Source organism: Chrysemys picta, chromosome 3 (assembly GCF_011386835.1).
Source record: "Chrysemys picta bellii isolate R12L10 chromosome 3, ASM1138683v2, whole genome shotgun sequence".
NCBI classification, from domain to species: domain Eukaryota; kingdom Metazoa; phylum Chordata; order Testudines; family Emydidae; genus Chrysemys; species Chrysemys picta.
In genome coordinates this window covers 169,226,284-169,241,314 of record NC_088793.1, presented here as the reverse complement: position 1 = coordinate 169,241,314, position 15,031 = coordinate 169,226,284, and the positions used below count along the sequence as shown (strand labels likewise).

Here is a 15,031-nt window from a genome sequence, read left to right as displayed (position 1 = left end):
CAAATCACCAAGCTAAGTCTGATTAAATAGTAGTATGTATCAGAGTTTACCAGGTATCTGTCATTATATGAGCCTGCTAACAACGTGCATGATTATGGTGGGTTCTCAAGAATATTTACAGTTTAAAGTCAAATTTAATATTTGACTATTCTGGGCTCATATGTTCTAAAAGGAGCCCTCACCACATATCAAATCCTACTCAGCAAGTCCATTTAAGGAGGGAATTGTCATCAGAGGGATTGCAGATCATTCTGTTAGAGTTCAGCAATCTGTTTTCCTCTCTGGATGGCATCAAGAGGGCATGGGACCTGATAATTCCTCTATTACAAAATTATTCCCCTCTTTCTTCTCCAGGATTGATACTCTTAAGGTATTGTGTCAATACAAACTTTTGGATACTTAGCTGAACTCCAAAATGTTCACAGTGATCTGTTCCATTCCAAGAAACACACAGGTTTTTTGCTAATTCAAACCCTATGTAGATTTAATCCATCATAGATTAAAAATACTGCTTCTGGACAAAATAAGTCTGTGCAGATATGTATGTTTGTTCTATTGCTATTAATTAGATATTCATCTACCTACATCTCCCTTCATATATAAAAGCAGAAACAGCTTACATCTAAAGCACACCAGTCCTGCATCATTGAAATAACATGCGTTAATTTCATCTGTAATGTAAATGCTGCTTCCCATTCAGGTTCCATTTCGATATGTTGTCCTACTTGACGAGTTATTGGATCCATACCCTAAAAACCACAAAGACTCATACAGATTAACTGTTATTAAAAACCCCTACTGGTGCTAACATCAGACTGAGTAATTACTTACACCGTTTAAACATTCTGCTCATATCACAAAAGTATAAAAAAAATCTGGAGAGAAATCAAAGAGCCAAATTTAATCTATTTTTGATTTAGGAAGCATCTTGAATTGAAGACTCAGGCATGAATTCTCTCTATATAGGTCTTTAATCAAGAGGCAAAAACCTTAAAAAGGAAAAACCTCTAAATACCAAATTCAGTTTGTTAAAGATGTTTTTAAGGATTTATTTTTTTTATTAAGTTTGTGGATCAGAATAATTTAAAATCCAAAAGGACATTCAAGTGTGGTCTGATTATGATGGAATGCCCTCAGCAAAAATGAATTTATTAAAAGGATGAACAAAAGTTAAAGTTTTTTGGGAGAAGCATACTATCCAGTTACTGAGCACTGAAGAGTAAGTGTTGTTTGGTCAGGCCTTTTTGCCCTACTAGTAGTTTGTCCTTATAAAAACATCATTAGTCTCAAAATACTTTAAATAGTTAGTATAACATGTAATGTATTAAAGGGACAAAAAACATTACATAGAGGATACCATCATGTGTGTATACTCAAAGTTCCTTGGGACAAGGACTTGGTTTCCCAATATGTTTGTACAGAGCTTGGTAATGCTCAAACAACAAATATCTGACACACTCACATATAGTAAAAGCTAGTTAAGACTGAGCAGTCTGACTTTGCTCAAACATTTAAATGTGCACTGCCTCATTGTGTTATAGCATCAAATACATAAACTGGCACCCTTATTTTGATTCTCCCCCTTCTTTTCTCCCTCCCCCCACATACACAAAACAAAGTTAATGCATACTTTACAGACACAAAGTTTAGGAACGTTTGTTGTGATTCTAACAGCAGTGTAATTCAACCAAACTGCACTGAAGTCAACAGATAAAGGAAATTATATTAATTTCCTGAGGATTACAAGTACTATGAAGTAACAATTTTACTAATGAAAAACAAAATGTTCTACATCTGACAATACTCATTTTACTAAGACAGAAAATTAACGGTGCTTTTTTTTTTTTTAATTCACAGATTCACATACCTGCATACACTTTAGTAACTCTAAGAAGGCATCAAACCCCTCTAAAAACTTTTGCCTCAAGTCATTTGTCCAATCAGCTGGCTTGCTTATCAACACATACCTGAATACAGTAGAAACAAATCTGTGAGTTAGTTTTAATCATTTTTGAAGTACTCATTAATTTGATTAGTATTGAGATACTTACTTGAGATCCAAAATAAGGCTCTGAACCCGCCTGAATTTGAAAGCTTGAAGGGCAGTATATCGTTCAAACTGAAACCTGCCCTGGATGTCACGGTGCCTTAAGTGGTCCATAAAAGTTTTGATGATCGTGGTCATAAGATTTTCTTCTGTTATCAGCATTCGAGCCTATGCCAAAGTACATTAAAGTTTGTTGCAATCGACAGACATTACTGACAAGAGAAAGAGGCTAAATTAATATTGCATTTTTACCAGTAAAATCTATGCCTTTTCAGCCAAACCATTTATTTTGCTGGCGTTCCTCTATATTTTAACATTACTTTAAAACGGTGTTCATGGAGAAAATAAAAAGCCATCTGCAAAACTATCTACAGGCTACCCCCGTCTATCATGCTGATCAATACTGTCGCATTTCTTTGTCCTCCCCCATTTGTCTGAATCCACCTGTTGCCTCTTGTCTTGTACTTAGATTGCAAGATGTGATGGGGGTAAGGATCATCTTTTTTGTTCTGGGTTTGTGAGCACCAGACACAATGGGGTCCTGGTGTAGAATTGGGACTTCTAGTCACTATAGTAAGAAAATAAATACCCCAAAAGATTTTCTACAATATTGCCAAAGAAAATCAATTAATTTATTTGGGTCTGAATGCTGAGGCTGCAAACAAAAGACCAGAAAGATCTTCCTCTTCACAGTTGTTTACTGGGTAAACTTTTCAGCACCCAGTAATTGATTAAGGGGTCTAAGTGCCATGGACTTTCAATGGAACTTAGGCTCCTACATCACGAGGCCCTTCAGAAAATTTTGCCCACTACCTTTGAGGACTTTCCATTCTTTAATTCACCAGTTTAAACATGTTTTTACGTGCCCTGATAATTTACTACACTATACACAAAAAAAGCACTAAGTGATAAAAACTTAAACCAAAAATGCAGTCTAATTTAAGTGTGTGGTCATCCTGAAGGATTGGTCCCTAATTCAGCAAGATAATTAGAAATATGTCTAACTAAGTACATGAGCAATCCCACAGAATCCAAAATGATTATTTGTGTACTTAAAAGTCAGGCACATGCTTAAATACCTTGCTGGATCAAGGCCATACAAAGTACATGATTATATTGCATATACAACCAAATGACAGTATTGTACAAGAGCAATTTTTAATAGGATTAATAGGGTTAATTAAGTTAAGCCAATACATAATGGCTTTAGATGGGGACATGTGCTAGCAAAGAACCTGGAAATGAGACTGAGGCTTTTGACTCTAATGTAATTGATCTTTTTTAAAATATTATCCTCATACTTTAAAAAAAATTTTTTTTCTTTGTCTCAATCCTTATGGCTACAACTCTCACCTCTTTCACACTTCCTTTTAGGCTTCTTTCTTTCTGATAACACAACACTTCTTAAAAAAATATTTTATTTTGGGAACATGCTTTAAAACATATTTTTTTATTTAAATTATTCAAAGTATTTTACTAACATTACCTAGATAAGCCCCACAATACCAGTGCAAATGGTGGTGATACCATTTTACAGAAGAGCAAACTGAGTTTAAGTGGTATGCCCTAGCGTACAGGGCAAGTCAGTGACAGAGCTAGGAAGAGAACCCTGACTTCCTGAATCAAGAGGCAAGAATTACCAGCTGACACCTCCAGCACCTAGAAAACTGTTAAAAACAAATCACAATTTAGAACAGTTATCCTGAAATCAGTTCTTAAGACACCTACCTGACTGCCATGATTTCCATACAGTCTCAGAAATTTAGATCTACCTTTAAGTTGATTCCACTTGGAAAACTTCCAACAGCATTCTTTTTAGAAACATTCTATGCAAGTCAGATTTTCTTTCCTCATTTTATTTAATTTCCAAAGACATCTTCATGAAGACAGAATCTCTGTTGAGTTCATCTACTCTTTTTAAGTATTCTTCACTTTAAAAAATAATTTATGATATACAGACAGACATGTTTCTGTTAGAAAAAAGTTTTCAAGATTCTGCAAAAGGCAGTAGTTGATTTTTAATAGAAAGCTTGTTGTAACAGGTTGGTCTGTCCATTTAAGTTAAAAAGGAGTGTTCTCAGTTCACAGTCAAGGGGAACCAAGAGTCAGGAGAGATCTGCAAGGAGGTTCTCCTGTGGTAGAACCAGGATGGTGGTGGGCTGGGGAAGCCAGAAAAGCCCAAAGGATAGAGTGAGATTGGCTGATGTCCTCAGGCATAGAGAGAACTGGGGAGCTGAGAGAAAGCTAGCCTGAAGGAAGGATAAATTAGAAGCCCCAAGGAAAGAAGAATTTGAACCTAGAAGGGCCAAAGGAACTGCAGATTTATTCTGTGAGGATTTAATAAATCAGACCCCAAGACAGGGAACCTTATGTGAACATTCCTGGCTGCTTATGGGTGGAATGGAGAATCAAAAAGAGAACTGAGGTATGGGAGCTGCAGTGCCACACCATGGAGCAGTGTGCTCTGTGAACACACCCTACAACACCTACCATGGACATTTGGCATAGTCAGAAGTTAAAACTACTGTATTATTAAGTGGTAACCTCTCTATATATATATATTCATTAATGGAAAAAAATTAAGAGACGTGTCCAAAACAAAAGAATAGGTCCATATACCCATGTACTCTGGGAAGTTCTGATACAGATTCAAAATTTAGCAGCATAGGTCCAATTCCACTTAGTAAATTGTACCTATATTTACAAACTACTAATTAGTTTTCATAAAGCCAGCAGCACACTGATTTGCACAGTAGTACTACAAACGTTCGGAGAAATCTAGCGGTCTATAAACTCAAGATCTTAGTGCAGCTCCTAACAAAAAAAAGGAGTTTCTTTTTTTAGTCTTTAGTACTTACAAGTGAAGGCACTGTGAATATCTGTACTGAGAGGTCAGCAATTGAGAACTCTCTGTCGTGGTCATCTTTCACATAATCACTCTGCAATCGCTCATAGTTCTATTAAGAAGGAGGCAAAAAAAGGCAAGGAGTGCCAACTATCAGTTTTTAAAAAAGGCAAGCACTACTCACCAGAGTAGGTACAGTGAAGAGTTGGACAGATAGAGCAGTCACCGACACTGCCCGCTCGTGATCATCCTCCATAAAATCTCTCTGCAACTGCCGGTAATTCTAAACAACAAGGGGGAAATTCACCTCTAATCCACACTGACCTGATGTTTGCTTTAAATTCAATGTCTGCACTGGGGGTATTCAACACTATGATACACAGTGGTATTGAGCCATCATTAAGAGGAAACCTTGCAGAGTGGGATGACAATTTACCAGCCCATGCGTAACCCACACACCTTCTGGGTGTGGTGTTCTGTCCCATCTAGTGGCACTGAGACCACTTAGAGAGAGACAGATTATGAGTCTGCTCTACAGCCTTAGCTAACAGCCAGTTGGCTTTTGGCTCATGCACTAAGCTCCAGAGGTCCCAGGTTCGATCTTGACCGCCAATAACCAGGGTCTGTCAGCGTTACAAGTGGACTCATCCAGGATTTCAACTGGGAAGTCTCTGAAGCTCTGGACGTGCTTCCTCAGCTGGGGAAGTATGTAACCCACACACCTTCTGGGTGTGGTGTTCTGTCCCATCTAGTGGCACTGAGACCACAGAGAGAAAGAGAGATTATGAGTCTGCTCTATCGCCTTTGCTAACAGTCTGTCAGCGTTACACATGCATAAAATCTACTCACCCATTCTAATTATCACTATGAAGACTAATACTATTTTACTTACTAATTAAAAATAAGTTATTTGTTTGAGGCAAGAGTGAGCAGAATCTCTGAAAGCTGATTAAAAGCATCTCAAAAATTAGTTATTGCAAGAAATAATATTAAGTGTAGTTGACTTTCAGAGGTCACTTATGGGTAGCACTACCAACAATGGTTATTGATTGTTTCTCAAGTAATGGGCCCCTAGATGGTTGGTTTGGAAGGATACAACATCAGAGATGATGCATTCTGTGTTAGAGATGATCTAACAACAGCATTAGATCGGGAACCCAAAAGACCTATTTTCTTGATGGGTGGTAAGGTACTATGATAACTAAGTTTTTGAACACAGAAGGAAATCAATAGAAGTTCTCATTTAAAGAGTTTCAAAAAGGCAAACAAACAATCCCAACCAATATTCCTAACAGAGTATCATTAGTTTTGTATGTTCTACTTGAAACTGTTTTCTAGGCTATATTTTGAAGCATTTTCCATTCATCATAAGTTACTTACTCTTGCGAACCGGATAGCAAAAAGTTTCTTGTATTTCAAATCCATAAGTAGACTGCTCATGAATAACTGATGGTACATGGTTCTAGCTCCTGTTAAGAAAAGTTACATATTATTTTGCCATTATTGACTGTCAGATTATTATAGAAGCAACTGTAATGGTAGCCTCGTAAAGAAAGAAGAAATTCTGCCCTCCAATCCAGAGGGAAGAGTGCTTTGATAACATTTGGCAGTTGGTAGAAAATGGAGAGGAAAAGCTTCAGGTCCACCCCAAAAGTACTTTTCCTGTAGGGTTATTTCTTCTTCCCTACATTTTTCAGCACCATTAAGGACAGAGTCAACTGTTGCAAGGAAATACAAAAAACAGCGAACTCAGGATTTGTCAGATAATAGTTCTAAAATAGTTCCTTCTTAGGTTTTAAAATATATGTTTTGTGTTATTTTTTCTATTTCTCCACATAAATTCTGCCACTAATTCAGTTGTTAACATCGTTTTTAAAAACAAAGTCTTTATAGATCAGTTTTAAGTCAAATACCAATAATTAAACACTTTAAAATGTTTGATGTGGAATGATTATAGATATTTGTTCCCCCTGAAAATTGGCAAATACACCTCTACCCCGATAGAACGCGACCCGATATAACACGAATTCGGATATAACGCGGTAAAGTGGCGCTCCGGGGGGGGATCAAAGCAAGTTCGATGTAAAGCAGTTTCACCTACAATGCGGTAAGATTTTTTTGGTTCCCGAGGACAGTATTAAATAGGGGTAGAGGTGTAGTTCCAAAAGTTACACTAGAAGTCTGAACTTTCATTCTACAGCCTGTTTACATGTGAGATTCTGCAACTGCAACAACAACAACAACAACAACAACAAACCACCACCACCTCTGGTAAAGGAAAGAGATGGTCTATTATCAGTGCCTCATAAGCTTCAAGAACACTGAAGTTTGCAGCCAAAAACAGAAAATTCTGAAGACAAGGAAAATACTCAACCACACAAAATAAAGTATTAGAAAATCAGGAAAAGTACAAGTAGGGCCATTCTTCCCATGCTACATGCAACCCTAACTCTTCTCATTTGCCTACTGGAACCATTAGAATGGGAATCAGTTTACAGCGCTATACATTTCTCGACATTTGGAGGTCAGCAGGAAGGATGAAAGAAAGCAGTAAGGGAGAAACTTTAAAGTGTGCTTAAACCCCTGCTCTAATGAGTCCCTCACACAGAGTCTGCATCACATTATCCTTCATTTAGTTGAAGGGCTTGTCTACACTGCTCTGCAGTTTGGACCATAAGGGTGTGAACAGTGCACAAAGCACTTCACTGTAACTCCCTCATGTGAGTGCTGCGGACACAATCTAAAAGGTTCCTAGTTCACATTAACGTATAATCATCATCAGCCTAATTTCCTCTGTGAGGTGGGTCAGTGTCATTATCTCCATTTTGCAGGTGGGGAAACTGAGGCAAAGAAAGCCACTTGACCAAGGACACCCAAAAAGTTAATGGCAGAAGTGGAATTAGAACACAGAAGTCCTGGCTAGGAACCATTTAATTCGCACCTGCAGAGTTACAGTGCAGCACGTTAGTGCACACTGCTATTCATACCCACACAGTCTGAACTGAGGGGCAGCATACACATAGCCTTAGGGTAGGTCTATACTACAATTAGACACCTGCAGCTGACCCGTGCCAGCTAGCTCTGGCTCAGGCTAAGAGGTCATTTAATTGCGGTGTAGATATTTGGCAAGGGGATACAGCCTGAGCATTTGGACCCTCCCACCTCAGTGTCCTAGAGCAGACCTGCACAACATGCGGCCCACGTGGGCTCACTGTGCAGCCCGCAGGGGGTGAGTAGGCAAGCAGTGGGTGAGGGAGAGGGGCTGAGGAGGTGGGCGGGCAGTGGGGGGGGGGCAGGTGAGCTGGCGGCGGGGGGGGGGGGGCTGAGGAGGGTTAGCAGGCAGGCAGAGGCATGGGGTGAGTAGGCGAGCCGGGGAGGGGCTGAGGAGGTGAGCAGGCGGGCAGTGGTGGGGGGGCAGGTGAGCCGGTGGCGGGGGGGATGGCGGCTGAGGAGGCGAGCAGTGGCAGGGGGTGAGTAGGCGAGCCGGGAGGGGGCGGCTGAGGAGGCAAGCGGGGGGGGGGGGCAGGTGAGCCAGCAGCTGAGGAGGCAAGTGGGCGGGCAGTGGCGGGTGGGCAGGTGAGCCGGCGGCTCAGGAGGCGAGCGGGCAGTGGCAGGTGAGCTGAGGAGGCGAGTGGTGATTCGGTAGCTGACCTGTTCTACTGATCTGGTCTGGCTCCCATCCCTCATTCATTCAACAGGGCAATTGATTACAAAGTGGGGGGAAGATCTTATTCTACTTCTAGCAAAAAGAGTTTTCTTTTACCTTAATTATACTACCTTAGGGGCCTGCTATAACATATTATCAAGGTTCAATACCGCTGTTTCGGTGGGGCGGCGCTAGGGAAGGAGGGTTTGTTTCCACGGGGTGGTCAGCGCTGGAGGGGAGGTGTTGGGAGGGGGCTGGGCGGCGCTGGGGGGGGGGTTCAGCAGCGCTGTGGGGGGTTTCGGGAGGGTCAGGGGTTTCAGCCCTCAGCTGTTTTCTTTGGAGTAACACGGCCCTCGCCGCTTTACGAGTTGTGCAGGCCTGTCCTAGAGCCTGGGCTCCTGCCCAAGCACCAATGTCTACCTTGCAATCAGACAGCCCCTTACCCTGAGTCAGCTGGCACAGGCCAGCCGTAGGTTTTTAATTGCAGTGTAAACATACACTTAGCACCTAGGGAGATGTCTGCCAATCCCGCCTACTACTCCTCAGACCAACGTTGTGCACAGCGCACAGTGAGGGTACCTGGAAACACATCAATAGCACGTAGATCTGGAGTTGTGGAGGCATCAAGGAAGTGGGATGTGTTTGGGATTGGTAATGTTGTGTTATATTCCCATTCACTGCCACAGGGACAAACTACATATTTCCTGGTTTTCTAATGTTTGTTTCAAATGTCATTTTAAAAACAGGTCATTTTGGAGGGGCTGTATCTCAGGATGCCCTAGACCAAAGGACTCAAAATTTGCATCAGACTCTACCAGCAGTTCACTCTCTGAACTGACAACAATTTTCAGGCCAATCATATTAAACCTGTGGATTTTAAAGCACTTTGGAATAGCAGCACAGGAGACTTACAGGTGTGTGAACTGCTGCAGTCATTTCCATAGGGTGTTCTCGGCTCAGTGGGTTTGAATACAGCCTGAAACAATAGCTCTGCATCTGTCTGTCTTTATACAGAACCAGCACATTTTAAAATTAGACCATTTTGAGGAATGTGCCTCTGTCTCAGGAACCCCAAAGGACTGCATATTTGTGCTACTGTCTCTACTCTGGGCCTTCAACTGGCGTAGCAATTTTCAGGTCAATATGTATACACATGTAAATTTTACAGCTCTAGAAGTCTGTTCTAAACAGAAAGCTCTACTCCACCTTCAATATAGTGCTGAAAGGGCCATCCCATAATTTCACAATTCAGCATAATCCAAATTTGGGACGAGGTAAAACACAGTATATCTGTAAACAGGCAATTGCATTTATAATGGATGGCAATAAAAACTGCCTAAAACATGAACAGATTCAACAAAATAAAGTGGTCACCAGAGTGCTTTCTATTAGCACATACAAAGTCATTTTCTTTAAAAAAGTGGGAGACAACTCACCTTTCCACAGTTTAGAATCAGACAGCATTAGTTTATCAACAAGAGAAGAATTTTCACCATCTGGTCCCTCCTGTAAACCAACCTGACACAATATTCGACGAAGGCCATCTTAACAAAAACAAATCACGGAATAAATATACAAAAGTTAGTTAATATTAAAAAGTTACTTTTAAACGTGTATGTACCATAATGGAAGTTTACATAATATACTGAGTGTACATCTTATATATTTTTTAATCTCACCAAGCAAAAATAATCAAGGCCTGACATATAGCGTCCACTTTCTTTTGCTTTTGAACTGTCCTCTCATAATAAGAAACAAAATAAGAGTTAATTCTGGGGGAAGGGGAGAGCCAGGGCAGGGGCATATCTATTATAAACTGATCATGGGCACACTCAAAGTGAATAAGGCAGAGGATTAAAGGCCTGTTGGAGCAGTGGACATAAACACTGGTTCCTACTTCCCATGTGTTTTAGTCAGTGGCTTCCTAATCTACAGGAACCAATTGACCATATCCTCCTTGTTCACCTGGTCCAGCACGATTCTATCTCTCCAATCCTGTGCAAGGAGGTTAGTGTGCTTTCAGCAGGATGAGCAGAAGACTCTAATGTCTGGCCTCCCATGCAGCAAAAGTGTTGCATTTCTGCCTACAAATGGCTGCATCGGAAATTAGGAGGGGCAATTATTTTTCCCTTTAATAAAATATCCTTAGTTTGGTAGTCTTTCAACGTAACTGGATGAGATTTTTCAATGTGCATAAATTGCACTTTTAAAAAAATTCCACCCTAAATTCATGTACTTCTGCCCCTAGATACCAAGATAATAAATCTGTATCTGAGCAGAGACCTGACTAAATCTCTTGACTCCTTATTCCAGGCTTAATGAGCGTACATTTTTCCTCTCTTGAGGAAGTTAACTACTAAAAGCAAATTGTTTCAAGAACTGTTTGCATATAAACTGTTATCATGACAAGTTATGAGCCAAAATTTTTTGAACTCAGGTGTCTAAAATTAGATTCCTTAAGCCATTTAGACAGATAAATTATTCATTTTCAGAAGCTCTGAGCACTCTCAAATCCCAGTGAAATCAAGGGCTCAGCACCTTTGAAAAAAAATCAGTCCATCTTGATTTAGCTGCATAAATGTAGTTCTAGGAGCCTAATTTTAAACACCCAGGTCTGAAAATGGTTGTGTTTTATCATGAAAGAGACCAGGAAAGAGAAAGGAAGATGCAAAGGAAATTAGGTTCTTTATCAGTTCAATGGACGAAGAACATTATAAAAATGGCTACCTACACCATTTTAAAAAAATTTTCACTTTATGTGTTTTTATACAATGCCCCATACCCAGCAGCTGATTAATAAATACACATTAGAAATAGCTCATGAAGACTACATGCTTCCAATGTTTCAAAACCTGGAGATGGACAAACCTATTAAGTCATCTAGTTTATCTTTGTGACAATACAGGACCATTCACTATAAATTTACCAGTAGCTTCCACTTATTTTGTTGAGAGTTTATTTCACAGGTTAACATATCTCACTATTGGAGAACTTAATGAATATAAAGAAAAACTCTTAATTTAATCCCATAAATTTTATGACCTTCCCCTTTTATAATACTATATACATCCAAATTCTGGTATCTGCCCCAATCCCATGCAACCAGGCTTGGCCCACAAGGGGGGGTTTTGAGTAGAAAGCTTTAGAAGTATATCCCCAAATGCCATTTTATTATAATTAGCTGAATTATAAAACAGAAAGTTTCTCTATGTATGTGAATGTACAGGATAAAAACGAAACCCCATTCCCCAAAAGATGTTTTCTAATAATGGATTTTCATGGGGAAAAAAATCTAATCAACGCATGGACAATTTTAGCAATGAGAACCAGCAAATTTTCCCTTTTAATTTATTGATGGGAAAGGGGAATTTTGAGGATTAAAACCTGGAAATTCAATTAATCTCTTATGGGGAAAAAAGCTGCAATGAATATTTGCCAACAACAGAATCCCATGATTTATTTCCAAAAAAGATTAGTCCCTAAGCCTCCTCTTCTGCGGATCTTTGGGAAGGATGAAGGATGGTAATTATGACACAATGTATGCTGTTGCTCACAATCTACTCAAAAAGCAACAGTTTAATACTGTTTCCAAACAAAAGAAATTGAAACTCTATCATCCTAAAATAAGAAGTTCCAAGGTGGAAGTTTACATTGCCATTTGTGAATTGATCACACTGACAGCAATAATCATTATGCATGTACTTTCCCAAAGCAGAATTCTAGGCCCTAGTCCTATTGGATCAGTGAGCATGGATAGAGCCCTGCACATCTGCAGATATCCACATTTTTGCAGCTTGCGGATCTGATGTGGATACAAATTTTGTATCTACGCAGGGCTCTAAGCATGGAACCCAGTGGATGTGCAGAACCCAGTTAATTTAATAGGAGCTGTGCACAGGTCAGCGCTAATGGATACAAATAGAGTTATTTTTTCCTCTCCCTACAGAGATTTTTTTCAATGTTACTTTTTTTTATATCTAGGGCAAACAGTTTGGGTTTGGATTTTAAAAGGAGACTGTACTTTTTGTCCAAACCTGGTGAACAGCTGTAAGAGTCAGAACTCTTCTCTATCAGCTTAGATTGCTAGAGGGAGTTCATCAGAAACAAATCTCAAAAATTCCTGCATTTAAAAAGCAACAATTGTCTCCTCCATAAAAACATAAAAGTTTCCTAGATATTTCTTCTTTAAGCAACATATGAAATGTACTTCAAAGAAAAAAAAAGTCTATGTAATTGCAGGGGAAAAGACAAGGGTGGCAGAAAGATACAAACTAAAACTCTGCAGTAAGAAGTCCATTCACAATAATTATTATTAAATCACAAACATGCTTTCTGCAACTATATCTAAAAAAACCTATTTTTGAAAGGACAGGGATTAAATAGTGGCATATTTTTAATGGAACTATTTTATTGCCCAAGTCATGTTGAGCATGGCATCAGAGGGATAACGTGGTCACCAAGAGACAAGGTTAGAGATTATCAGTGTGGCGGGCCCATAGGAACATTTCAGAAATATGAAACCTACTTAGGTAGTAGAATCTTTAGGGCAATCTCCGCATTTGCTATTGAATATGCTGTTCCAGTTATGCTTCTATAACCACACACGTTTTGTAAAAAGGACTTTCCAGTCCTACATAAGGTTAATATGGGTCTCAGGAGACTGCTGCACAACATGATTTGCTTCAACTTCCTTTTTAAAATTTTACAGCAGGTTGACCAACATAAAACATCCAACTAAAAGGAATAATGCTGACAGATTACACTTTTCCCTTTCTATGTCCTATTGAAGGAGTCTGATTACGACAGGTTGTTCAGCATGGTGATAATGGGAGGGGAGTGACCTTTTCATTTCATGTGCAGCTATAACAATCCCCCCACTGTGGATGCACAGTAAACTCCTAACATTCAGTTTGTTCGCTCTTATATTGGGAAAGATGAGGAATAAGAACTCCACCACACTGTCCAATAAAAGGTGACTAGACAGTTTATTTTCAAAAGGATAAGAAGAACTATATGTTTGCTAGTTTATTGTTGGTTTATTATGGAGTTTGCATCCCATTATGAAAATGCCAGAATAAGCTTTCGGCTTCATGCACTGGCAAAGGCTTGACATTGATTTCACAAAATATGAAGGCCCAGATCATTACTCCTAGATGGACAGAATAGACGCTTCATATGTGGCTCTCCTTCTGCCAATGCAGAATTGGGGCTCAACCACCTCTGCAGCACATTTCTCCCCTCCTTCCTTCAGACCCTGTGAAAGGTGCTCAGCGGATCTGAGGTTTGCACAAATTGGTGGGCAGAATCTGGAAAAGGCCAAAGACGACCATTTTTAAATTTCTAACTCCCATTTCATAAGATGACACCTCAGAGAGTACAATATTGCATTTCTGAGATGCTTAAATCATTCAGCAAAGTAACTACAAGAGAACCATGTCTTATTTCCTACCAATACAGAGAGTTCAGAAATTAGGATGCAAGCATATTATTCTCACCAGCAAATATACAATATTTTTTTCCTTCTGAATCATAAAAAGGTTTAATTTAGTCAGTTGTGGGCACAAAACTGTAGGTACAATGTGGCATCTGCAATTATTTGACCCTCACTTTCACTCAAATGTTTAAGTCACTTATATGCAGGTGCAATCTGGTACTTGGACTTCTAAGTGGCTAGCACACTTAATTGCGCAACAAAATTGAGCTCACAAAAAAGGAGATACAGATAATGCCAGGTTGAAAGTTTTGCTTGAAAATCCGAGTAAACATTCCTCGAAACTGTATATTCCATTTGCCTCTCCATTAGTTCATACTCACAATAAACCCAGATATATAGCACGTGCAGTATATTACCAAACACATGCACTACCACCACCCAGTCAGAAAATTTTGATTTCCATAACTTTATATATTAAATTATATGAAAATGAACTACATGTTCAATCATTCAAACTAATGCATAATTAGATATGGTAATGATACCAAGCTGGGAGGGGTTGAAAGTGCTTTGGAAGATAGGATTAAAATTCAAAATGATCTGGACAAACTGGAGAAATGGGCTGAAGTTAATAGGATGAAATTCAATAAGGACAAATGCAAAGTATTCCACTTAGGAAGGAAAAATCAGTTGCACACATACAAAATGGGAAATGATTGCGAAGGAGTACCGCAGAAAGGGATCAGGGGGTTACAGTGGACCACAAGCTAAATATGAGTCGTCAGTGTAACACTGTTGCAAAAAAAACCACACACACCACCATTCTGGGATGTATTAGTAGGAGAGTTCTTAGCAAGATATGAGAAGTAATTCTTCTGTTCTACTCCACGCTGATTAGGCCTCAACTGGAGTATTATGTCCAGTTCTGGACACCATATTTCAGGAAAGATGTGGACAAATTGGAGAGAGCCCAGAGAAGAGCAACAAAAATGATTAAAGGTCTAAGAAAACATGACCTATGAGGGAAGATTGAAAAAATAGGGTTTGTTTAGTCTGGAA

General features: G+C 39.4%; 1 protein-coding gene across 5 annotated transcripts in view; it reads right to left on the bottom strand.

The window, feature by feature from the left end:
• UBR2 (ubiquitin protein ligase E3 component n-recognin 2) overlaps positions 1 to 15,031 on the bottom strand; it is a 109,995-nt gene that overhangs the window by 69,336 nt on the left and 25,628 nt on the right. For 3 of the 5 annotated variants that reach the window (XM_005301245.5, XM_042855137.2, XM_042855138.2), the window contains exons 9-14: positions 9,975 to 10,082; positions 6,273 to 6,361; positions 4,906 to 5,004; positions 2,052 to 2,215; positions 1,868 to 1,967; positions 621 to 749 (exon numbers count right to left, since the gene is read on the bottom strand). In XM_005301245.5, the coding sequence (XP_005301302.2) occupies positions 621 to 749; positions 1,868 to 1,967; positions 2,052 to 2,215; positions 4,906 to 5,004; positions 6,273 to 6,361; positions 9,975 to 10,082 (689 nt within the window). Of the gene's footprint in view, positions 1 to 620; positions 750 to 1,867; positions 1,968 to 2,051; positions 2,216 to 4,905; positions 5,005 to 5,076; positions 5,176 to 6,272; positions 6,362 to 9,974; positions 10,083 to 15,031 lie in introns of all 5 variants that reach the window. The other 2 variants (XM_005301244.5, XM_065589533.1) reach the window with 2 other exon arrangements.